Source organism: Rhamphochromis sp. 'chilingali' (assembly GCF_963969265.1).
Source record: "Rhamphochromis sp. 'chilingali' genome assembly, chromosome: 14".
Lineage (NCBI taxonomy): Eukaryota > Metazoa > Chordata > Actinopteri > Cichliformes > Cichlidae > Rhamphochromis > Rhamphochromis sp. 'chilingali'.
This window is the reverse complement of record NC_137941.1, coordinates 15222968-15246587: the sequence shown is the minus strand read 5'-3', so window position 1 is coordinate 15246587 and position 23620 is coordinate 15222968. Positions and strand designations below refer to the sequence as shown.

General features: G+C 40.2%; 2 protein-coding genes across 2 annotated transcripts in view; one reads left to right on the top strand and one right to left on the bottom strand.

The window, feature by feature from the left end:
• Positions 1-1603: 1603 nt before the first annotated feature.
• The window catches only part of LOC308409728 (glycerol-3-phosphate dehydrogenase, mitochondrial-like), a 103036-nt gene continuing 81019 nt past the window's right edge, over positions 1604-23620 (bottom strand). The window contains exons 6-7 of the mRNA XM_080902677.1: positions 5406-5530; positions 1604-1805 (exon numbers count right to left, since the gene is read on the bottom strand). Of these exons, the coding sequence (XP_080758803.1) occupies positions 1623-1805; positions 5406-5530 (308 nt within the window). The 3' untranslated portion in view covers positions 1604-1622. The remainder of the gene's footprint in view (positions 1806-5405; positions 5531-23620) is intronic.
• Positions 14012-19144, top strand: nr4a2a (nuclear receptor subfamily 4, group A, member 2a). Its single transcript, XM_080902669.1, has 8 exons — positions 14012-14159; positions 14641-14745; positions 14930-15801; positions 16256-16385; positions 16573-16736; positions 17115-17317; positions 17485-17663; positions 17791-19144. The coding sequence occupies exons 3-8, from the start codon at positions 14932-14934 to the stop codon at positions 18045-18047; spliced, it is 1803 nt and encodes a 600-aa protein (XP_080758795.1). The 5' UTR covers positions 14012-14159; positions 14641-14745; positions 14930-14931; the 3' UTR covers positions 18048-19144.

Sequence of the window (23620 nt, the reverse complement as noted above, 5' to 3'; positions counted from 1 at the left end):
GCTAATTCTGTCTTATGTTCCTCCCTACAAGATCTGAAGCAGTCCTCTACACCATAAAACGCTTATAAAATATTAAAAGCCCCTGCATTAGATGTGCAATGACTATGTGCAAACTAGCACTGAGTAAGAGGCGCTGGGAGGAACCCTGTTGTGAGGGCTAGAGAGAGTGGGAATAGAGTGAGGCAGGAAGGAAGGAAGCGGCTTTTGTTGGATTTACCTGTGATCACATCCCTGCAGTGCGCTCCGCAGACCCTCTCCTTCCCCGTCTGAGGGTCTGCCCTCTCCAGTAGGTGCACCACTTCAGTGTAATTGGCTATGGCAGCCCCATACCTGGCAGCAGTGAAGGCGATGGCGAGGTTCATTCGAGCATCGTTGTGTTGTCCTGCAGCGGGGGGACAGGACCAGAGCAGGGGGATGTGAGTCACCCCAAGCCTGTGACTGGTGGTATGGAAGTGTGTCGGAACCGATATGTCACATCTGTCCCTGTCACTTTGCATCAGTGCGATTGCTGCTCTGGCCACACAAGGAGCACACTTAAAGCCACAGTGGCCCTTTGGCCTGAGTGTGGGGCCCCGGCAGCCCCTCCCCTCTCCTCTCCTACGCTGGGAAGGGTAACCGCTCCTCGGGAAAAGGAAGGGAATGCAAGGAATAGATGCACTGATGCCTTGAATATACAAAGAGTGCTGAGGAGCAAAAAAAAAATGGTTGTTTGAGAGTGTGCCTCTTGTGTAGTACATAATAGTTATTCCTGTCTTTTGAACATTTCATTAAGATTACTTTAATAGTTTTGTGTGCACAACTTCAGCAGGCTTCATTTTAAAAGAGAGCAGTGATCAGTGAAAACGGTCACGTCTCCTCCTAATAATCACATTTTTCAATATGTCAATATGACGGTAAACAAATCTTGACAGCGGCTGATCTTCCTTTCTAGAAGAAGATCCGTTGGCAGAATCCTTTTAATGAAGAGAGAAATCAAGTATCAAGATTTATGGATTAATCCCTCTTCAGCTCTAAAATACCAGAGATCTATATTCAGAGTCACAAGGTCACAAGTTTTGTAATTTAAATGAAAGGGTCTAAAAGGTGACAAATGAACAAAGCCCAGTTTCATTAGGAAGTGATTCTTATGTACATCTTTGAAGATTTATTGCTGGACAATCCCTTGGTTCAAAAGTAAAGAGAGAATAGAGATGATTAATCACTTTTAATGTTGGTGTCTCGGGTGACTTTCTTTCTATTTGTTATTGCCAAGGAAGTTCAAGTCCTCATTGTTGGCCAGGGAAAATGTTGCTACTTTGCAGGAATGAGCAGGGTCCTTTGTGCCCTGATTTATTTTACGTTTGAGCGACTTGAGGCTAGCTAGCTGGTGGGCTCTGCTTAATGCTACAGCATGCTGGAAGCCATTCCCTCACTACGGAAAATAAATAAATAAAATGAAGGGAAAAAGTAAAAAAAAGAAAAAAGAAAAAAAAGACCCAACAACAACAGATTTAAAGGCCACATTTTAGAATGAATTACATACAAGAGTATGCACCCTGCCATGATGTATTAGGAAGACCATAGAATCCACTTCTTCATCTCTGTAGGGTGAATGTGACCATTATAGTATGTGGTTAGCAAACTTATGCCACTGGTGGTGTATGAGCACACGCATGCACACGCATGCACACACACAAGCGGCTAAGACTTGAGAGAGGTTTGGCACCGGTAGGCAGCGTCTGATCCTCGATGATTGCTGAGCCTTGTAGTGACCTTTGAACCCGTGATTCACAGCTCTCTGTTGTGGGGCCTGTCACAGATTGGCACTGGGTAAAGAAACAGGAGAATTAATACTACACTAAATGTCAGGAATTCAAGGATTAGTAAGATCACGGAACCAGGATTTATGAATGAGCGGCATAGCATGGGTATGATAACCCGGCACAGTGAAGATGATAACAATAATGATGATGATAATTATTATCATCAGCAATTAAAAGCCCAAATGGCCGAACGACAGAGGAGAGCTAAATGAGCATCAAAGCTCCCTGGAGGACAGGAGCCCACCCCCGCCCTCTTTCTTGTTCCCTCCCTCCCATCGTGCCCCTACTTCCGCTCGGCTCACACCACCAGTCGTTCCAGCCTCCTGGAGGTACAAAACTCAGTGGAGTGAGAGCAACTCTGCGGCTGGACAAAATGCTGCAAAATGACAGGGACAATAATGACAATGAATTTCATGTCTTCCAGTCATAGAGCCAGAGATGCTTGGCTGGGCTGACTTGTCCAATTAAATTGTTACAGGTACAGCAGGAGATAGAGTTATTATCCCAGATTCTTTTGTCAATTACTCCTTTAGCAGAAAGAAGAAGGGCAGAGTTGAGCAGACAACAAGAGAAAAATATTTCCGTAATATGGGAGAAAAAAAGTTTCAACACACACCAGAAATGTGAAAATTATTAGGCACGGTAATATAATATTTTAAATACTCGTGCTGCTGTTGACTAGTCGGATTTTTATGAAAAAAGCAAAGGTGAAGCACCGCTTTTAAATATTTGAAAAACTCTTGCTGCTGAATGGTTAGAGTTTACGATCCCTTGTCCATGTGATTTATGTGTATGAAGTAAAAAAAAAATCATTTCGTACTAAATTATATTTTTGCCAATACAACATTTTCTTAGGGTAAGGAATGTCTATTTGTTGAAACTATCTGGCAATGATGGCTTGAAAAATCCCGGGGAGATGAACCCAAGCAGTCAAAACCCAATCCCCATTGAAGAAGGTCAGGACAGAAAATGTCACTGCCATAATGTACCCAGTTGTTTATGGGAAAAGAGGTGGAAAAGACAGCTCGAGGAAAAATTAAAATACATGTAAATGGTGTAATGTTTGTGATCAAAGAAAAAGAGTCTCTATGATAAACACTATGGCTAAATTAAATCGTATTAACATAACAATTATTATAAACAGTTATTAAGTAAATACTCTGATGCATTTCAGATTCTCTGCTTTCTAGAGGTAAAAGAAGAAAAACACACTGGTATAAAACTGAACAAATATAAATAGCTCATGTAAAATACCCCCCTCTCCTACTTACTTCTGCTAAATGAATAAGGTTGACAGATCACTGCTCAGATAGTGGCCATATTCCCTCAGAAGTATGTTGCCTTTTTGCAGTACATGGGAATCCACATATCCTCAAATGCTAAATGAAGTCTGACAGATAGCCTAGAGAAACAAAGTTGGGAGTTTGAAGCTACAAGGGAGACCTTGAGTGAATGGGACATGCTATGTACACCCTGGCTAACAATCAACATATGCTTTGTTTTTCTGATGCCAACACCAGGCACATATAGCCCGGAGATAGATGGATCCTGGGACTGGTAGGAACGCGATGGCTACTGGCTATTTTCTGCTTTTTTTTTGGTTTGTTTTTTTTAAAATGTTGTTTCTAATTTGTTTACGCTCACATAGACAGCAATTACACAGCTGTGTAAAACACAATATATTTAACTATATTACACACAAACGAATAAAAACATCCGCTGTATGCTGCACTACTTAAAATGAATGTTACTGCACAACATACAATTTAGCACCATGTATATATGTGTAAAATAATTTTATTTTTTTTTACTGCTAATACAGAAAATCAGTTGTTATCAAAGTTGAATTCTTAAATGTGTTTTCTACAAACTTGTTTTTCTCATAAGACAAGAAAAAAATAACTTCTTAAAGCACATAAAACAGGACAGACTTAGGGTTCTACAATTTGCAGTCAGATTGCTGCTATCAGCATCTCCAGCTGTGATAAGTGCTATAATTTTTAACATTACAAGTGAAAGTGATGCATACACTTTAACAGTGCATAGTAATGTGCACAGCACACTATATACTGCTCAAAGAAAGATTTCATGATTAGAGGCTTTGAGCAATAAACAGTGGCTCCCACAGCTTGTCTGTCTTGAGTCTGGTGGATTAAGAGAATCAGCACCTTGCAGCATTAGTGGAAAAAATAAAGTATTTCCATGGCTGATATGTGCCGAGGATGACTTGTTACTACATAGTCACATTCTTTTATCCCCTCTGTCTGCATTTTCCTCTAGGACGGCACTAAAAAAGACTTCATTTTATCATAGTCTTGAACTCTTTGACTGATGTTAGTTGGGCTAGGTATGGCTTTGTGCAAACGAGGGAGGTGTTCGGCGATGGTGACAGGCAGCATGATGAGTTAAGAAGGTGCCACGGCCCGGCAATGAAAGAGAAATCAGAAAATCTCCTATCCCCCTCTCAGTAATGAACCACACCTGTACACTGCTTTAAATACCAGAGAGAAGCTTTAAATGTCAGGTGCAATTAAAGCTTATGATTCAAGGCTGCACCAATCAAATCAAGGCCTCTGAGTTCAACCAAGTCTGAGAGAGAGCAAAGGCGAGATGGAGCAGAGATGCCATGGTCTACTCTTCCTTTACCTTACACTTCAATGAGCCTTCAAACCCAAAGGTGACTATAAAGTTTTCTTCCAATCGGCCGAACTTCTACATCTTTTCGACTCCACGGCTTTATTGAGGGAAAGGTTTACCGTCTTTGTTTTGATCAGTCTTGATCATGTTTGCTTAAAAATTAATTAATTGAATAGTTTCATCAAATTTTAATCATAACCTTAATTTAATGTAATTTATTTGGAAGAAGTAGATGAAACAACACATGGGCAAGTATTTCATCTGATGACATCAGTGATTTATGGCAGTTCACTGTTATCAGAAAAGTTATTCCTTTAACAAAATAATATCACCTTTTTTGGTGCACAGTCTTTTTGGAAAAACTGGATAAGATCATATGTTTTAAGGGTAAATATACAAGCTGAAGGTTCAAGCTACCGGCTCCCAAATACCGTTGCTTTAATTTGCCCTGTGTAGCACAGGCTGCATTTTACTGTTGAGCTGCTGACTAGGCAGCTGTGTTTCCTCCAATCACACTAATTGGTCTCTTCTGCTGCTCACCTCCAGCATCCTCATATGTTCATACAGATAACAAAATAAGGCTCCTAAAGAAAACACAGGCTTAGAATAATGAGATATCGCAAAGACTGAAACGTAACAGAAAATTGTGACATTTTACTTTGAACCTGGGTGACTCGTCTTAAACAACTTATAGCAAAAGAGGGTACATAAGCCTTGTTTCACCTATTACTGAGAGATAATTTCCCGAATTAATTTACAGTGTGATAGCAACAGAGGTCTGCTAAGTTGTAAGAATCCTTTAAAACAACTTCAGAAAATTCCAGGCAGGCAGTCATTCAAGGCAAACATGTCACTGCTTCCCGTGAATGAAAAATGAACATAGGGGGGTAAATAAAGCAATATGACCAGAGGGACCAGGAATTCTGCGGATAAGTGTCAGCTGCGGAGAAAAAATGAAGCATTTACCTGTTTGTAATCCAATTTCATGATGGCTTTCTGTAGATATCGGACTCCTCCGTGAATGAGCTTGGTGCTCCGGCTGCTAGTGCCTGATGAGAAATCGTCTCCCTGCACAGGGGCAGTTTTGAGATCTGACAATGGGAGCCAAGGAAACACATCAACATTTGGATACTTACTGTCCCAAATCTTTAGAATGGATCAAGATGCTATTCGCATATGCACAACTTTCCACTGTAATATTCATGACGAGAACAATATTGTGGGGCCATACATATTCCATTGGTTAAAAACAACAATCATTTCTACCACTATGACAGCATGAAGCACAAAGAGCAACCGCATATTCTGAGACCACATTTAAAAAGAACAAAACTTTAAAAAAAAAAAAGAAACCTAGAGAACATATGCATGTTTTTAAACACCGAAGGAAGTCATATGACTTTCATAGCATTTTTAACAGTGAAATCGCTCTTTGCTTTGCCCATTAGAAGCTTCTTTGCTGTCCCAGATGGTCGATAAATCCCAGTTTTGAAAAGAAGAAAGGAAGAATAACTGAGGATTAGAAGAAAGGGTTTGAAACCCCCCTCTTCACTGCCAATAGACAACCAGGGCAAATAAAGGGGCAAAACATATTTAAGAAGCCTCTCACCAGCAGCATAGATAATTGATTTGGTATGTAATGGTAACCACATGAGGATGCACGCCCTTACTGGAAGAGAACAAAAGAGTTTTCATTTCTTTTTTTGGTGACTGGACTAAAGCCCGTAGACATGTGAAGGGGAGAAATCCTTCCAGTTCAAACGTACTGCTGCTCTACACTTTCTAGCAGACATGTGAAGCATCTTACAGAGGAAGCCCCAGAGAGGCAGCTTGGAAAGCAGCTCCACCACAATGGCAAGGAGGTTATGCAACATCAGGATGGAGAATACCCATTTGCAGTTGCAAACAGAGGCTGAACAAGACTCTGCCATGAAAAATCCTTTCGGAAAGCTCCTCACAGAAAATATTGTGCTGGTACTGTAAGAAAAAACTGGGATTTATTTGTTTTTATTACTTTTGCCTGTAAAACCCCGATACAGATCCCTGTACACGAGGGAAAATTGGATTTTTTTTTCTTTTTTTTACTAAAGAAGTTGGACCAGAAAATATTGGGAACCAGGATAAGGTGGGATTTTCCTGTTTTTTTTCTCAGTGTCAATAAATCCCAGATTTAAAAACAAACACACCTGTGCTGTTTACACCTCAATACTGTCTCTTAAAATTTACTTACAGGGGCAGGATGGTGTGCATGGGTTTAATTTAAAATTATCCCCAGTGTCCAAATGTATATGTCACCCAAATGAACTGTTTGACCTGTTGATGTGTTTTTAATACGGCTATGAGCCTTTCCAGGCTTTGCATAAACATATAGCACACCTATTTCAAGGCAGACTTGTGATAGAGATTATTATTATTATTAGGGGTAATCCTGCTTTTATGCATTTTTTAGGCTGGTTTATTGTAACACTAGAATTGCAGTCAGATCAATGATTGTAAAGATATTTAAAGGATTTTTAAAGCTTTTTCTTACAATAAGAAAAAATGTAAAAGTATATAGCAGCACTTTTTACGGCATACAGAAACTTATGCAAATACATTCAGAATTTTAAAAAAGGGTAAATCAATCTGACTATGAGGTTGTAATGAGCAGTTAGGACCCCTTAAACAATCACTTGTTGGATTTTATCTCATCCCTCTGATTCCCCTGAGTCCTCTCGATGGGGTTCTTCTTCTATCTGTTCAGTCCCCCTTTTACCTGTTCAGCCACCTTCACATGCAACACTCAGGCCTATAGCATCCATGCAAAAGAAATCCAGCCATCCATTTCATTGTCATATGACTCCAGGGGACAGTACACATTAATAAATGTGTTTCATTATTATGCATATGTCTTTATATTCCTTGTGATGGATTTAGGAAAAAGAAGCCATGTATTTTCTGTGACAAAGCTGTCAGACACCATCAAACAATAAAAAACAATACATCACATGCTTATTTATATTCCACTCCCAATAACATTTCAAAATAGTGTCTTTCGAGATTAATCACAGAATCTGCATGTGGCGAGCAGACGGACAACGCTGAGACAAGCAAACTTGACTAATTGCAAGACTGATGATGATGATGATGATGATGATAGAGCTGGATTATCTAAAATAAGCAAAGCAGAAGAAGACAAATGGCATTCGCTCTCAAGTTCACTGCAACTGTGAGACACGTCCACATTATGGAGGCACCATCAACCATTTGTTAGAAATAATATGCAGCAGGTAATAGTGAACAGAATGGAAACTAACTTTTGCTTAGTCACTTGTTGTTAATGAACACGTTTAAGGTCTGTGCAACACCGAGTGAAATTAAGTTACAAGTACCGTCTTTAAATCCACGTTGAAATTTTATTCAACAAACGCAATCTGAAGCATCCTTTTTATACTAATAAGACTTTGTTAACAACACTACTCATTGCTTTGCAACACTGAATCTCACATGTTTTTTTTTCTCTATTCTGTCAGTGCAGTAGGGCCATAAAATGAAAACAAGCCGCCTCCTTGCACTGACAGCGGTTCCCATTACTGCTACCTCCTCCTGTAATGCCCAGATACAGCTCAGTTGGTGAGCAACAGAAAAAAAAGAAGAAAAATCAGCAACGAGCTTTGCGGTGTACAGTGGCCTAAGCAATCCATTGCTTAAACAAACTGCATACTGCAGGCGTTGTGTGGTAGGTAAATTGCACATGGAATTTATGGATTGGAACTTTTCTTAGGTTGCACAAACTCCAAAGTCTTAATAAAAGAAATGTGCAATGGTAGAAAGTAATTAAGTACATTTACACAATTACTGTATTTAAAAAGAAATGTGAGGGACTTGTAATCTGCCTGCTTTAACAGGAGAAATGATATTTTTATTCCACTATGCAGACTTTACAGTCATAGTTTCTTATTACCTGTACATAAAACACTCCATAAACTTGTAAAATATAATACATAGTTAGTGTTAGCTCTTCAATATACTGGAAATCTCTCCTGGGGTCTGTCTCACCTTTTTCCCTATGACAGTTAGTATAGGCTCCAGAGCCCCTGAACTGGACAGGTAGATGGGTGGATAGTTAGTTCCCAAATATTTGACATAAAAAAAAAACAGCATCTGAATGTCTTTGCAGGTTTTCCATCATCCAGGTTATAATAATTTATGTGCTCAAAAAGAAACCAACTGGACTTATTTATGAAATCAGAGTCTTCCTCTGTTCTCAAATGAGTCCCAGGTATTTAACCCACAGTGGGGTTGTCTTCTTGGTGAAAAATAGATGTCTCAATTATCTGTATATAGAAACTTAGCTTGCTACTTTTTTGTTACTCATAAGTGCTTGTTCAATACATAACTGTGTTCACTTTGAAAAACAAACAAAATATAATTTAAAAGAAAAACTATAGCTGATAGTTAATAATGACACACTAAAGTGGTCACAAACTTACACAGTGCAGCGGTGAGTGGTTTGATGATACGATGCCACATTTTCAGTGTTTCCCACATGTTGTGCATGTATCTGAGATGTTGTGCTGAGACTCAGGCAATTTAAAGAGGTAGAGTGCGCGGTTATGAGATTTAAATGCTAAATGCTTCGTGCACACTGAACTAAAAAATCTTCAAGCTCAACACCGCATTTCTTTTGTTCCTCAGGAATACATCCACCAAATGTGATGAACAGTCATGGAGAAATGCAGAGAGACTCATATACAGAGATACATTCGCTTAGTAGTAAGACTAAAAATATACATTGTACTTGTTAACTGATAATGGTACTTTTACTTTTTCTTCCACAGCGATCTGAATACTTCTTTATCACTCGATACATGACTAATGCAGCCTTTCCTGTTTGTGGAGAAACAGGTCTGCCTCCTCACAACACAGTTTGGACGGTTCATGGCAAACTGAACCCATGAGAGGAAAAATCCTCTCCTCCAGCTACTTAGAGGGGAAAGCCTTCCAGCTTATGCAAAGCTTTATCCAATTCCCTCATTATCCATTCTAGGACACTTTGGTGGGGCCGAAATGGAATCGCAGCAAATTCCAGTACACAAAGAAATCTGCCGCACTGTCTGGCCTATCGGAGGAGCGTGCCTGTGAAAACTGTAAAATCTAATCAAACCTCAAACGGATCGGATGGAATAAAAAATTGTTTGAAGCAGAGCGCATATGCTTATTAGTGATCTACAAAAATAAATGATCTGGGTTTGTTACTTTTAAGGCAAGAGTAATCAACGCTTTATATCAATGATCTTTTAAAAGTCCAATAGCCAGTGGCACTGACATGGTATATAGGAGTCTTTAAGGTCCACATTCATAACTATTAGAAAGAAATTCACTTTACAATATTTAGCGTCCTCTCAACCTTTCATAATTCAGATATATTAATAATCAAAGAAACTGACAAAGAAACTAATGGTTTGTCTGATTTTCACTGGGGCACAATCCAGCCAGCAATTGATTGTGAAACCAGGGACACCTGCAGCTTCGGAATACATTTTCACTTTCAGGAGGATTGAAAAAAAAGAAAAAAAAACCCAGCACCACGAGGAAATATTGCCCCACCACATGAATATGCAGGGAATTGATACCAGCAGTGTCATTACTAATGTTGCTGCCAATTACAGAGCATGTCATGACACTGTGATTCATGAATATTCATCGTTGACTGATATAGACAGCAGCAGTATGCAGAGGCTTCTATTCCCATTTTACTGTCTCATTGTGAATGGTGAACAGGTACCTCCATCATGCCATGGAGGAGCCTTCCAGCTGCAAGACAAGCTGTTCCATAAGGCATTGCTAGTTAACAGTGTGTTATATAAAGGTGTATAAAAGTGATGAAGTGCACCCTGGCTCTAAAGAGCAGGCATTAAAGCATATTAAGTAGACATTTAAGCTTGTAAAGTGGGAATCTAGAAATGGAAAGAAGACACTGAGCAAAGGGATGCCTTCAGGGTCTGGCTGTTCAATTCTCAGAAAGTTTGATACCTGCCAGTGCTTTGAGATGAAATGAGGTTTGTAGAAGCGACCGGGAGATTTTGCAAACTATCTAGGCTGCAGTTTAAGGAGAACGGCGCAACTTCTTTTCTAATTTAAATCCAATTTCACAAAAAAAGACAATGCAATTTAAAGATGGAGCGACGATTAGTTCTTTAAGAAGTGGAAGCCTCTTTCTCAGTTCCCACTTATTCTTAATTTGAGTAGCTTATGTGCTCAATACAATAATGAGAAAGTGGTGTTTCATGGAGTTTTCACAATTTTCTGCAACTTCACATGCTGCATAGTGTTAGAGGGAAACGGTGTTGTTATTCTGTAGGTTATTTCATAAACAAACATATGTCATATCTAATATGATTGCTAAGAAGCAAAAGAAATTCATCTTGTTAAATGGTAAATGTGGGACGACTTATGCCAAAGCAATAACCATCTACAACAAAAGTGTCATTTGCATGTTACAAACAGCTCAGGAAGTGTTGATTCTTAAGTAAAAAGAGCACAAAAAAGGTAAAAAAAAAAATGTTCAGTCCAATTAAGTTATTCCATGACCAAGAAAGTATTGAACAAAACTGCTGATATTGATGATAATTGTACCTATTGTCCCTATATTTTATTTTGCTGCTTAAATTAGAACACATAATCGTATTTGAGAGCTGACCTTGTTTTGCATGAAAAATCTTCTTCTGTTAAATCTTTTATTATAGCTGACCTGTAAATGTTGTGCAGTAAAACAGTACAGTGTTCTCCACTGCAGCTGGCAGTAAGAAATAAGTATGCATGTAAGTCAGAATTTTACTACAGTACTTTAGTAAATGCACTTTGTTTCCTTCCGCTTCACATAAATGCTTCACTTGTTAAACACTTGTAGAAGAGTAGCCTGTACTTTTCATTGTGCTAAAATGCCATGTACTTCTTTTGCAGGTATCTGAACACATATTTCACTACTGAAAATGACCACTTTTTTTAATCCTCTTTATTAACCAATCACAGCAGCAAAGCTGTAATGTATTATACTGAAATGCAAATGTTGTTAATAAAGCTCTTAAAATGTGTCAAATGGAGCTGCACAGTATCTGAGAAGACTGCACCACATGGTCAGTTTGGTCCATACCTGAAATCCATCTACTATATGTGAACATTACATCTCCAGAGAAGGGGAAAAGGAATAGACTATATCAAATCGCCCAAAAAAAATAGTGAAGAATACTTGCTGGAGGTAAAGACGTTAATTTGAACCGACTTGTCAAAAGGAATTAAAACAAAAAAATTGACTCAGAAGTTTCTTTGCGCTGGGCCTGTTGCTAATAACAACCACACTCATGATGGAGACCAGCGAATCAAGTGGGGCTCACTGTTCGCATCCCTCCTCGCACTCAGGGTCGAATGCCCGGGGAGCTGGCAGACCCTGGTCTCACTGTAACTGAGACTCATATGGTATCCTTTGACCTTGAGATGACGAGAGTGTCTCTTCTACTAATAAAACGCATTTCCCACAGAGTTGTCGATTGCACCCGGGGAGAAATTAATAATGGGGGCTCCCACGGTGATAAAAGAGAGAGAGAGAGAGAGAGTCAAAGCTACACATTCTGGCATTTCTACAAACAAACCTAAACATATAATCTTCCGTATGATTACAACTAACCCGTTAGATTCACATCAGACTGCCAATTAACTGTGCACATAAATAGTAAGTTAATTACTCTTCGGTAAAACGGCCAATTAAACGCTAACCGAGCTTAATTTTAAATGGAAAATTGTTACCAGTCAATAAAAACCAAGCGGCGTCCTGTCATCAGCGTTTTAAGTCAAAATAGTTTTTGTGTTTTTTGTGGAGGTTGGTCACATATTCCACTTTATGTAAATATATTTACATGGCTGTAGGATAACTGTTGTTTAATGAGCCGAAATCATGATGACACAAGACTGGGTCAGTACAATGTGAAAAGCGCCATAATCTATGCAAGTCGAACAATATTTTACTTCCGGATATCCACAGTTCAGTGTGGGGAAACTGTAATTTACAAATCCCGTCTTATAGTCCACCTGAAAACAACTGGGCGTGACCACACAGTCTTAATGGGGTTAGGTTAATTAAAAGGTTAATTGTAAGAAACAGCAGCTTTGTGATGTATGGCTGGCGAACAATAGTGTCCTCTAGAGGTGAGTGTAACCATGATATACAGTTTTCTTTCCCCCACCCCTCTTCTTGCGCACTCTTATTGTGTGTGCTGTGAGTACGGGGCAGTACATAAAACAGCTTCAAGACTGATGGTTGTTCTGTGGTTCATGTAATAAAGCAGCAGTCCAACAGCAATAACATATGATGCTGCATGCGGCGAGATCCTGCTGTAGCGTGTGGAGCCACATCTCTGCGAATGCACTTTCTGCTCGCTCTCTTGGGCCTGGTTCCCAAGCCTGCGTACATCTAGAAAGATTTAGGCCAACTCGACTGGCTACAAGGTGTTGGTGTAAGATTAGGCGAAGATCAGTTATTCCATCGCTGCAGAACAATAAGGCCAGCAGATTATTTTGGCGACCGCGTCAACTTGAGCGTTTTCTGCGTCACTCTTATTCTGCGCGCTGCTATCACGTTTCCCTGTTTTGGGTCCCCCATGACAACTGGCTACAGGCCCGCTAATTATCCCCCCTTCCTCCTACAGAAGCGCTCTCTCTCTCGCGCGCACACACACGCGCGCTACCAGCGCTATGAATAGGCAGCCCACCTCGCAGACCCCACCCCATCTGAGGTCTAAATTTGGAACACAATTGAAATAGCCTACAGAAATCCTGTCAGAAGATAACAAAGAATAATATTGACCCCTGCTTCATTAGGGCTATTTCATACAACTACAGTGAGTCTAGCATTGTGACGTTGTGACATAACTGTGCCTTATATGTGTCCCGGTGTACACTCATCTTAATTTCACATTCAAATACCGACAACCAGGCCATGCATAAACTCAGTGCTAGTAAGGAGACGTGTTTCCACTTAGGGGTGTGTGTACGTTTGTTTTAATGCCACAAAAATACACCGCACACTTGGCTACATATTGGCCTGCTGCAACCTTGGAGTGTACCTTCATTTCTTTTGGAGTAGTGCATGGTAGTAAATGAACTTTCCCCGATTGTAAATACTATTCCCGCATGCCAGAACAGTGAGGAAAACAACAGTGACAGCACCAGTCCATCGGAAACGTGCATCATTTACTTTAGAGATTTGTGGCAAATACATCGAAATCATATCACATAGACTCGTGTCAGCTTAAAACAAGCATGACGTAAGGCCTGTGCAAACACCAAGGTGTCTGAACTGAGTTTAGGTGGGTTTATCCTCCACTACATCTCTGCTAATGTCCATGTGGGAAGCAACACAGAACACATACCACAAGACAAACATACTCACCAGAAAAATTGGGGCTTGAGAAAGCTCCCGAGGAGATTGGTCCGCGTCGATGTCGACGCCGATGACGTTGCGCACTGAAACACGTGGGCCAGGGTATCTAGAGCTCACATAAACAAAGCCACATTGGCCAGACTGGATAGTCGAAGCTCGTGTCGCTGTTGGTGCGCGGACTCACTTCCCTGCTTGGCATTGCTTGTACCTACGCTCGTGATTTGGAGCTTTTACTAAAATTGATGAATACCACCTACATGCTTATCGCATGGACAGAAAGTCACGATCCTGATGTGAAAGAGGTAAGATTCATTCATTCTTTTCTTGCAACATAATCTCCGAATTCGCTCGTCCTGTCCGGCTTCTCCGAGGCATTGAAATCTTTTTTTTAATCTAAGTCTTTTTTTCTATCCTTAAATTGAAATTACACGCAATTAAGTTTGACTGAGACTATTCAGATGTGACTGTCATTTAATGCCACATTTCAGCTTTCTGCTTTTTAGACAAGTTTTTACTAGTGTCAAGTGCGCAAAGTTGGTCTGTTCACGTCGAACCAGCATCTTATTAACAAAAGAAAAGAAATACTTGTGGTTTGGTTTCTATAGCATGTTGTTCATATTCATTAGAACACTGAATAAAATGTTGTAACATGCTCTGCACGTTTGGAAACGGGGTATGGTTTGCGCACAAATAGACTTATGCTTAACCAATGTGTGATCTCTCCTTTTAGAGAGATTGTTTTATTGTATAATCTAGTAACTCCAAACCTTTGTGTTTTATTAGGGGAAGAACCAGAACAGAGTCGCATTCTTCTATCCCGACACCCACACAACAGCTCCTGACATTACCCATTTCAAGTGTCACCGGAAAACTGTCAGAAGACTTGAGGTAGGATGTGAAACATTTATGTGTTAAAGTTTTATTTTTACCTGAAATCCCACACTTGTTTAAATTAGTGTAGTTTTTGCTGTGGACATTTCATATAATTTTAAATTGATATATAAAACTTTCCCTCTCAGTTTAAACATTTATGTGAAAAATTCTAATTTGTTTGCACCCGTCTGGTTTTCAGCCATGCCCTGCGTTCAGGCTCAGTATGGATCATCACCTCAAGGAGCCAGTCCAGCTTCCCAGAGCTACAGCTACCACACCGCAGGAGAATACAGCTGCGACTTCTTAACACCCGAATTTGTTAAGTTTAGCATGGACTTGACCAACACTGAGATCACAGCTACTACTTCTCTACCAAGTTTCAGTACATTCATGGACAACTATAACACCAGTTACGACGTTAAACCGCCCTGTCTCTATCAGATGCCCCACTCCGGAGAGCAGTCCTCTATCAAAGTGGAGGACATTCAGATGCACAGTTACCATCAGCAGAGCCACCTGCCACCCCAGTCTGAGGAAATGATGGCTCACTCTGGGCCTATGTATTTCAAACCCTCCTCGCCTCACGCCCCAAGTACGCCAAACTTCCAGGTTCAGCCTAATCACATGTGGGAGGACCCTGGCTCCCTCCACAGTTTCCACCAGAACTATGTTGCGGCCACGTCTCATATGATAGACCAGCGCAAGAATCCGGTGTCAAGGCTTTCGCTCTTCTCGTTCAAACAGTCCCCGCCCGGTACTCCTGTTTCCAGCTGTCAGATGCGGTTCGACGGGCCGCTGCACGTGTCCATGAACCACGACAACCCGGGCGCACACCGCGGCCCGGACGGCCAGAGTTTTGCGGTGCCCAGCGCTATACGGAAACAGTCTGGCCTGGCCTTTCCTCACTCGCTGCAGCTCAGCCACGGGCACCAGCTGATGGACAGCCAAGTGCCATCGCCCCCGTCCCGAGGATCTCCGTCAAACGAAGGTCTGTGTGCGGTATGTGGGGACAACGCAGCCTGCCAACATTATGGAGTGAGAACCTGCGAGGGTTGCAAAGGATTTTTCAAGGTGGGCTGAAATGACAGCGACAATGAATGCGTGTTACTGTTTTTTTTACGTCAGCGAGACATTCTGTCATTATTATTCACAGCGCAGTGTGTTAAATGCTGCTCAGTTACTTAAAAACCAAATAAATCAAAGGCAACACAATAACACTAAACCCGACTTTAATACAAGTGTGAGTGCGCACACAAAAAAGAACCACATGGCAGTCATACTTGTCCACACAGACGTGACATCGAATGAAAAGAAATAATAACCAACACCACTAATGCGTATTTGCTGAGCTTCTCTTATTATTATTGGGTCATACAGCACAATTCAAAACATTAAATATGAATTATATTATATTGTTTTCATCCTTGCATTTCCCCTTCAAGTTGTGCGTCAGAATTGTGTAACCTTGGAAATGGGCCCGAAAGTTGACTGTGTGTTTTTTTTCTCTCTCTCTCTCTCTTTTCAGCGCACCGTACAGAAAAATGCAAAATACGTGTGTTTAGCAAATAAAAACTGTCCTGTTGACAAACGCCGAAGAAACCGTTGCCAGTTCTGCCGTTTCCAGAAGTGCCTTGTCGTCGGAATGGTGAGAGAAGGTACGTTTGGGCTATGCATTCAATTATTTCTGTCCCGGTGGTTAATATTTTTCATCTGACACACTGGGAAACGTGCGTAATGCAGTACTGGGTTGTGAATTTATCCACTAATAGGTATTTACGCACACCAGCTGGAGTTTGTATATTGATGATTTATCTAAATCACATATCTTTATATATTTTGCAGTTGTCCGAACGGATAATCTAAAAGGTCGAAGAGGACGCCTACCATCCAAACCCAAAAGTCCCCAAGAGCCTTCCCCTCCCTCGCCGCCGGTCAGCCTCATAAGCGCACTTGTTAGGGCCCATGTGGACTCCAATCCCTCCATGTCCGCTTTGGACTACTCCAGAGTAAGTGACTCTAATAATCCCAGAAATAAAAAGTCACACACTCGCAGAACATTTGAAAAAAAAAAAAGAGTTAAATATTATTCAGAGAAAGCAGATAAAACGAGACTGGCGACCCCTTTAATTTAGTCCTGCATTAGGACTAAATTTATTACCCTGAAAGTTTTCTGTAATACATCGCTGAATTCTAAACTTTGCCAGCCTTTTAATGTGACACATTTTAAGTGAGCTGCACTGAGATGCAGAACTTAATAAAAAAGGAGACATGAATTCAACGGTTAAAAAAAATCTTTCTCTCCTTCTTGGAAATGGGCATTTGCAATTTCACGGATTATATATTTTAAAGGACCTCATTAAGGCGCTGTTTAAATTAAATTCCAGTTCCAGGCTAACCCTGACTACCAAATGACTGGAGACAACACTCAGCATATCCAGCAGTTCTATGATCTCCTGACGGGCTCCATGGAGATCATCCGAGGCTGGGCGGAGAAGATCCCTGGCTTTTCTGATCTACCGAAGCAAGATCAAGATCTCCTCTTTGAATCCGCCTTCCTTGAACTTTTTGTCCTACGGCTGGCATACAGGTGAGACTGAGTAATTACTAAATAAAACAATTTAGGCTTTAGATAATCATCAGTCCCTCCTTCAAGCTTCATTGCTTTTGGCTTTATTAGCCGCCCAATAATTAGAAGGCTCTTGAATCCACATTTATTACCAAGCATAATTAATGACATTTTGTTAATAACTGCAGGTCCAACCCAGTGGAAGGAAAGCTTATTTTTTGTAATGGAGTGGTTTTACACAGACTACAGTGCGTCCGTGGATTTGGAGAGTGGGTAGACGCCATCGTGGAGTTTTCTTCCAACTTGCAGAGTATGAATATAGACATCTCAGCCTTTTCCTGCATCGCAGCACTGGCCATGGTAACAGGTGAGTAAAGGCGACGGTGCATTTATGAACACTGGATGGTTCACAACGCTTATGAAAAATGAGAGGGTTGACGTATCATAGATTATTTATCCGTGCCTGTTTTTTCTTTGTTAATTGTATTTTTCAGAGCGACACGGACTTAAGGAACCCAAGAGAGTCGAGGATCTCCAAAACAAGATCGTCAACTGCCTCAAAGATCAAGTGACATTCAATGGCGGCGGCTTGAATCGTCCCAACTACTTGTCAAAACTCTTAGGAAAGCTCCCAGAACTGCGCACACTCTGTACCCAAGGTCTGCAGCGTATCTTTTACCTAAAGCTAGAGGACCTAGTCCCTCCGCCAGCAATAATTGACAAACTTTTCCTCGACACCCTACCTTTCTGAGTCTGACTCAATGGCGAACCTCAAAGAACTTCCAAAAGACTATTTGTGTCAGACTTGACCGATTTTTAAAGTTGTTATTTCTGAATATTTGCAAGCTCCATATGCTAACAGAACAACCACATTATGAATATGAATTCGTGAAAAAGTAACACGAGGGAAAAAAAAGACAAAGTCTAATGGCTGTGCGGGCCTTGATTTTTTTCCCCTTTTCTCTCTTTTGTTTGTGCCAAACAACTGAATTATCACTGGTTAATGCTCTCCGGTGGACAAACTGTCATCAAATTTAACTTGGTCTTGCAATCATTTACTGTTTGTTTAACCTCGGCTCTACTGATTCAGCATACTCAGATGTAATATATTCCATTTATATAGAAATATATAAACCCACGCACACACACTGTATATTATGATAGATTATGTGATGCCTCCAATGCATCGGTTTATAACATGTGTAAAAAGTTTGTTATAATGAAAATATTTAATTTTCTTTTCTCTTTTGACTCGTGCCTATGTGTTTCTGACAGGATCCCAAAAGCATCCAGAAAAGACAACGCATGATTTAGTTTCTTTTTTTTCCCCCTCCCACCCCTTTTCCTTTTTCTTTTATAGGCACTTGCTGAGGTGATGTCTATATATAATATATACCGGACACTATGTAGTCTGCTAGATTTGATACTGATTCGTAGTTATGGCACTCCTTTTATGTATGACGCATATGTGGAAAAATATTTCATCTGTATAGAAAATGAGGGACCCATGGTGTTTGTAAAACTGTCAGACATTCCTTGTTTGTATGTGCTGTAAGTATTGTTGCTGTTGAATATAAACGTTTCTATATATTTATTATTTCTATTGCCAAGAGCTACACTAAGCATGGTGCAATTTAAACGATTTCAAACCATCCAAGTTTCATGCTGAGCACGTTGTCTATGTTTTATGTCTTATAAGCGTCTAGCTAGTTATAATTTAACACGTTTTGGAACTGAAAAATCCCATCTTATATGAAGAGGTCCATGAGTGTGTGATATAGGCCTACATCTTTGGCATCATGGTGTACTTACAATTTCTGTGACGCATTTGGTGCCGAATTCAAAAAACTTTAGAGAGAAAGAAATATTTAATGTTTACAAATAAAACTTTTAAATCGATCCTTTGCTAAACACTTTCTCTGAAATTTATTCTTCAAATTCAGACTTTTCCAATCCCCAAGAGAGAGCGAGGCACACGAGAAATGATGCATTTTCTCATAACTTCTTCACTGAATTCTCAGTTTTGTGGAAGCTGTTGCGATCAGCGCTCAGGCTCGATTGCGCAAAAAAAACCAAACGTTTTTTATAAGGACACCACAATAATAATAATTTCTGTTATCATCCTGTTTAAAAAAAAACGTGACAGGATGCGATGAGATATTTAGTTCAAGCTAAGGGAGTAAGTCGTTGCATTAAAAGATGAAATATTCGTAAAGGCGGGCCCATTTTAATTGGATTTGGATTTTTAAATTTGACAAAAATATGAATCTTTACAGAGGCGCATATTAACGACTTCACAATTTTAAGCTTTCATTTTCCGACTCTATTGAGCTCATATTTCATTTATCCAAATTCAATTTAACCCACTTACATTTTAGGAGTTCTAAAGTGTCGCCATGCGTGCAGGTGTGTATTTCCAATTATTTCTAATATTTTAACAAATAAAGGTGACAATTTTATTAGTCTATCCTTTGCCGATAAAACATTTCCTCCCTTTTCTAATGTCGCTGTCTAACTAAAGAAGCGATGCAACAGATTAAACGCAGGAATTTAAATTGAACATAAAACACAATTTCTCGAACGACTGCTTAAATGAGAACATCGGAATTCATCTTATAATTCATCTGTTCTTTGCTGATGTAGCGCGGATGATTATAAAACTTTAACTTTGTGGATCTCGACTTTCCTCGTTACCAAAAAAGGTGATTAAAAATGTAATGACGCGCTTTATATTATCCCAGTCTGTGTACAAGCTGATTTTCTTTTCCTTTTGCGCTTCCGCTCCACTGACCTTTTATAATTTAAAATCAGACTTTTAACCTATCCTACCGACAAGTCAGATCAGAGCTAGAACTAAACAGTTTTACAGTCGGCAGTTTTCTGGCATAAAAAAATCCGTCTACATGCAACTTGCCATTACAAATAAGAAGAAAAAGGCGTTCGAAAAGCTTTCCGAGAGGTGAAACCCGGTTTGAGCACAGGTAGCGCAGGCTCGCATTTCGCGTTCCAGCGTAGTTGTCTGTGAAATTTAAGTGAAGAGACATATGATGATGCACAAACAGGAAACCTTTACTGCGTCGTTGTGCGGCATTTTTTTTTTGCAAACCGAGGCCGATGTTTGGTGAAAATAAAACGATACCCAGTTGGTTTTTAATAGTTTAGTAATACGCCAGTTTTTTACCGACAACCTCCCACAAACCCCCCGGGAATGAAGTTCCGCGCCTCTTATTTCTTCTACATCCTCCCCCTTCCGCTGTATCAGCCATTAAAGTACACAGGTAAAAACGTCCCTATGTAGGCTGTATCCTTTAATCCAGTGCGCTGATTAATCTCACGCAACTGCGGTGAAGATTTTTGTGAGATGTCGCTGCACATCACATCTGCATATTGTGAACTGCACAAGTAGAAATACAAGTCATTTAGAAATGTATACAAAACGGCTGTGATTAGCTTGAACAAAGTGAGGCAGGGCCGCTGTCACTAAGCCTTTCCTTCAGTCTATCAGGAGGGAGAAGTGACGCGAGGCTTTGAGGCATGTCTGGGACTTATCCACAACGATTCCACATTTATCACATGATCAAGATGAAGGGAACAGCTTATTTTGAGAGATATTAGCAGCAGGCAATAAATTGTCTAAATAATTACATCGTCACTGTAAAGTGCTAATTCCAAGGCAAATTGGGATTGTGCTCAGAACCAGTTTGCTGACATTTAGCAGATCTGTTGAAAGGGTGCATTACAATGTCACAAGTTTCCTCTATTGACTCTAAGTACAGTTAGGTTTTATACATGTCTATCTCAATACAATAAAACATGACACATGTAGCCAACACTTCTGTCACTGTTTGTGCATGATTATATATATGCTGCAAGACTTTGAGTCTCAATTTATTAAGTGCCTAATTTCTTCCCCACTCTTGGACACCAGCGAAAGGTTAGGCGTGATTGTGTGAGCACAAGTTGGTCTACAAGAAAGAAAAGAAAATCATTTTTCACTTTTACAGTCTTGTGTTGAGCCCCTGAACACAGAACAACAACGAAAGCCAGCAGGTGGAGGTGGCCGTCTCCCAAGAACAAAGCCCGCATATCTGCCTCTAAGTGCTCATACACAAGGTGAGAAAGACATCGAATTAAAAATCTCTCAGTCTTAGAAGAGACACGAACTCCGCACACTGTGGCAGTCTTGCATTTGGTTGCACGCTCACCTGTACACTGTGGTGAAGCTGACAGGTTCATGTGTGTTGTATGTGGTGGATTTAAAGTGTTGTCAGTCAGTTGTAGGTATTTAATCTGAAAATCATTTTCCACTGTCAACTGACCATCGTTATTTTATTATAATACGCAACACTGTCAACTGCTTTTATTCATATTATTTTAATCGGGAAGCCAAAATGTGTTAATTAACAGCTAGATCATTGCATCACTTGATACCTGAAGTGGGAGAAAACCACACCGTGCATCTTTGCAGTATATGAGAACTTAGTAGACATCTAAAGAGCAGGCATTGCTTTTGCTGAAACTGCATTTAGATGGAGAAGAACTACACTGTTTTTAAAGTGCAGAACCAACAAGTAGCAATCAGCGGCAGTCAGAAGGAGATAAGGAAGAATAATTATAAGGATGCATGAATACATCTGATACAAACTTCTGTGCAAAACAGTACAAAAGTGGCAGCCTACACGTTGCCCACTGTCTGCTCTCTTGGGATACAGCAAGTGAGCTTTGGTCACAGTATTTATTTTCTCTGGCCTAGCTAAAACAAAGCCACGTGCAAAATGACTTTTTAAAACTCTTTTTGTCTTTTATAGTTGCCAATGAAAGTCATTTTGAGGTACAAAGGGAGATGAAAGCTTGTGAAGTGGATCTATATGTCTGCACACCACATGGCAGTCTTTATTACCTGGATCTGGCCATTTAAACAACATTCACTGCCTTTTCGACAGCCTTTTTCGGCATCTTTTCGTTCATTCACTGCATCCACTCTTCCCTCAACCTTGGCATCAATTTCTTTCGTGTTACCTTTCCCTCTGTTTAGGCAGCGAAGCACTTTGCTGTGGGAGCCTGCAGTAAAACATGTTGATTACACAACTTATGAATCTCATGAGTCCTGCCGACTATTGCTCTAAACAAAATGAATGAATAATGAGTTGAAAGATGGCCCTTTGGATAAGACTGTCTATAGTTATATTACTGTGACTATTTGATTTACCATATTGAAATGCTGATGATTGTCCAATAAATAATGCAAAAAGCTGATTTCCGAGTGGCGAGGCAGGAAAAGAAATCCACCTTGCATATAGATGGAGGTGAGCCATGTCTGTCCCTCTCAGCCTGTGGCCCAGAGCAGCTTTATCATTCATAGGACTAAACAGACAATCAATTCAGCAGCCGTGTATGAAGGATGAAGGGATGCGACAAGCTGTGAATGATGAGAAGCCAAAAATCAAAGGCCTCACTCCTCCTTAGCTCTAATAGCCATTACCAGCCCAGGCAGCACCAGTAAAATGAGGTTAATCATTCGCACAGATCCTTTCAAAGAAGATTGACTGAACTTGATGTCTAGTCAGATCACTCATAAATATTTACTTCACATTAAACAGCTGTGTGTGCTCTGTTATCGCACATTGATTTCTGACGGATGCCATAAAATTATTGTTTCAAGTGTGGTCAGTAAAATCCATTAATGTAATGCTTGTACCAAGACTCAATTATGCTAACCACAAGAAATTAATAATGCAATGAAATTGACAGAACATCATGTGGGAGAGGGGTTTCTTCAGGTTTCTGCCTAAAAAAATGTATAAATGGGGGGAAAAGAGAAATGGTGTTTTTGTTTGTTTATTTGCTTCTTTTCATCACAAAAAGCTAATCGAGGCTAAATTAGTGCATTCAGTGCTGATAGATGCCCAAATGAAATAGCCCAAGAATTTAGGGATGAGATTACGTTTATGGGCACCGCATGTATCAGGATCGAACACATGGGCTCGGTCCTTTGACCTTATTGACAAAGTGAAATCGGAAATTTCCTTTATAGAAAGAGTTAATGTTTCCTCAGGCAGACATGTTTCCGATTCAATTAGTTTTAATGAAGCCGGTGCTCAGTGGTCACTGAAGTAGAAAAAACAGGCTTAAATGCCTGATGGTAATAGAGGACATATTAAGGAGGAAGGGATCGGACACACAGTGCATGCTTCTAAGTGGCGAAAAATGCCTCTATCAGGCTGGTAGGAGCCAGTGGCTCGGTAAGCAGTGAATTGTATGAGCCTCAAATGATGCATTTGGTCTCTGGGGCGAGGCTGGAGGAGACTGAGGAGTAAACTGTAA

Excerpts from the sequence above, each read along its gene's own strand:
- nr4a2a (XM_080902669.1), top strand. The coding sequence starts at position 14,932 with ATGCCCTGCGTTCAGGCTCAGTATGGATCATCACCTCAAGGAGCCAGT. Across the intron at positions 16,386-16,572 it reads CGTCGGAATGGTGAGAGAAG|TTGTCCGAACGGATAATCTA; the intron begins GTACGTTTGGGC and ends TATATTTTGCAG. Across the intron at positions 16,737-17,114 it reads CCGCTTTGGACTACTCCAGA|TTCCAGGCTAACCCTGACTA; the intron begins GTAAGTGACTCT and ends ATTAAATTCCAG.